Source organism: Chrysochloris asiatica, unplaced genomic scaffold (assembly GCF_000296735.1).
Source record: "Chrysochloris asiatica unplaced genomic scaffold, ChrAsi1.0 scaffold00002, whole genome shotgun sequence".
Classification (NCBI taxonomy): domain Eukaryota; kingdom Metazoa; phylum Chordata; class Mammalia; order Afrosoricida; family Chrysochloridae; genus Chrysochloris; species Chrysochloris asiatica.
Window position 1 is genome coordinate 49,495,916 of NW_006408520.1, and position 1,533 is coordinate 49,497,448.

The 1,533-nt window shown below is 32.3% G+C and overlaps 1 protein-coding gene across 1 annotated transcript in view; it reads right to left on the reverse strand.

Annotated features, from left to right (window-relative positions):
• MSH4 (mutS homolog 4) overlaps window positions 1–1,533 on the reverse strand; it is a 133,907-nt gene that overhangs the window by 50,316 nt on the left and 82,058 nt on the right. The window contains exon 10 of the mRNA XM_006831087.1: window positions 988–1,157. Within this exon, the coding sequence (XP_006831150.1) occupies window positions 988–1,157 (170 nt within the window). The remainder of the gene's footprint in view (window positions 1–987; window positions 1,158–1,533) is intronic.

The following is a 1,533-nucleotide window of genomic DNA, read 5'->3' on the forward strand; positions in this document are numbered from 1 at the left end:
CTTCAGTATCATTGTCTCTTGATCATACGCTACCTCTTGAAATGGTTGAACATCAACCATTTCCTTTTGGTACAGTGACTCTGTGTATTCTTTCTATCTTATTTTGATGCTTTCTGCATCATTCAGTAATTTGCTCAGAGAATTCTTCAATAACAAAAGTCGAGTCTTGAATTTTTTTCTTCAATTCCCCCAGCTTGAGAAATGCTGAGCATGTTATTTCCTTTTGGTTTTCTAACTCCAGATCTTTGCACATTTTGTTGTAATATTTGACTTTTCTTCTCGAGCTGACATTTGAAATATTCTGTTCAGTTCTTGTACATAAGCTCAATACCCAGTCTTTCAAACTTGCTGTATTTTCTTCATATATTTTAATCCATATAAATTATATTATACATATTTCCTTATCATCTGCCTCCCCTACTGTACCATAAACTCCATGTAAGCAGGGACTTTGTCTTGTTCACATACATATTTCCAGAACTAAGAATATCCATTTTTACTAGGATTGCAATAAACATTTATTAAATGGATGAATTACTGGACAAGCTAAATACCACCTCTTTTGGCTAGACACAATATCTCTCCTTCCAATGAAACCCTTTAGTACTGACAGGCAATATTTTTCATACATATCATATTCACTGTTTTATGAGGGTAACTCAATGTTTAGGTTTGGAGAATTTATAGACACACTGTAAATAAGGGTGAGGTGCTGGCTAAGCACTGGACTGCTAACCTCAATGTTCAGCAGTTCAAACCCATCAACCACTCCTTGGAAATACTGTACAGGGTCTCTATTAGTCAGAAACAACTCAATGGTACTTAACAATAAATAATTGGATTTTTTCTATGTTCCTTAAATGACAAAATAGGAGAGGGCTTCACAAGGCTGATAAACTAATTCCATTATCTTTTCCTTTTATTTTTCCACAAACTTTTTGAGGCCCCATGTATTTTAACATTACCCATGTTCAAATAATGAAATACCTGCTATGTCATCTACAATTTCTGTGTATGTTCTTCTAGCTATGTCAAGGAATTCATTTATGTTAGACCTCACTGCATAGCATTTCTGAGTCCTCATATTCAGGCATCCTTTCATGTATCTTGCATCATCATTAATTACTATTTTAATCTTTTCTAATATAATTCCAAATCTAAAAAAGAACATAAGTAACATCAAGTCAAACAGCTATTTTTCTAATACTTTTGAGTTATACTTAGTGGCAGCAAATAATATTTTCTTAAAGTTATGTAGAAAAGTTACCTTGAAATCAGTATTTATGTTATACATACCTTAAAATCAGTATTTATGTTATACATAGTACGTTTACATAAATTAGAGCTATGCCTATATCAAATTTAAACAATTTCAATACTGGGGACTAATCTAAAGCAGCATGACCACTAAAAGAAATTCTACATTTACTAATAAACAAATCCCCCAAGTACAAAATACATCTCTGAAGGACTGTTTTAAAAATTCTGGTTTCACACTCATCACTCAATAAATATTTACTGACACTGAGTTAC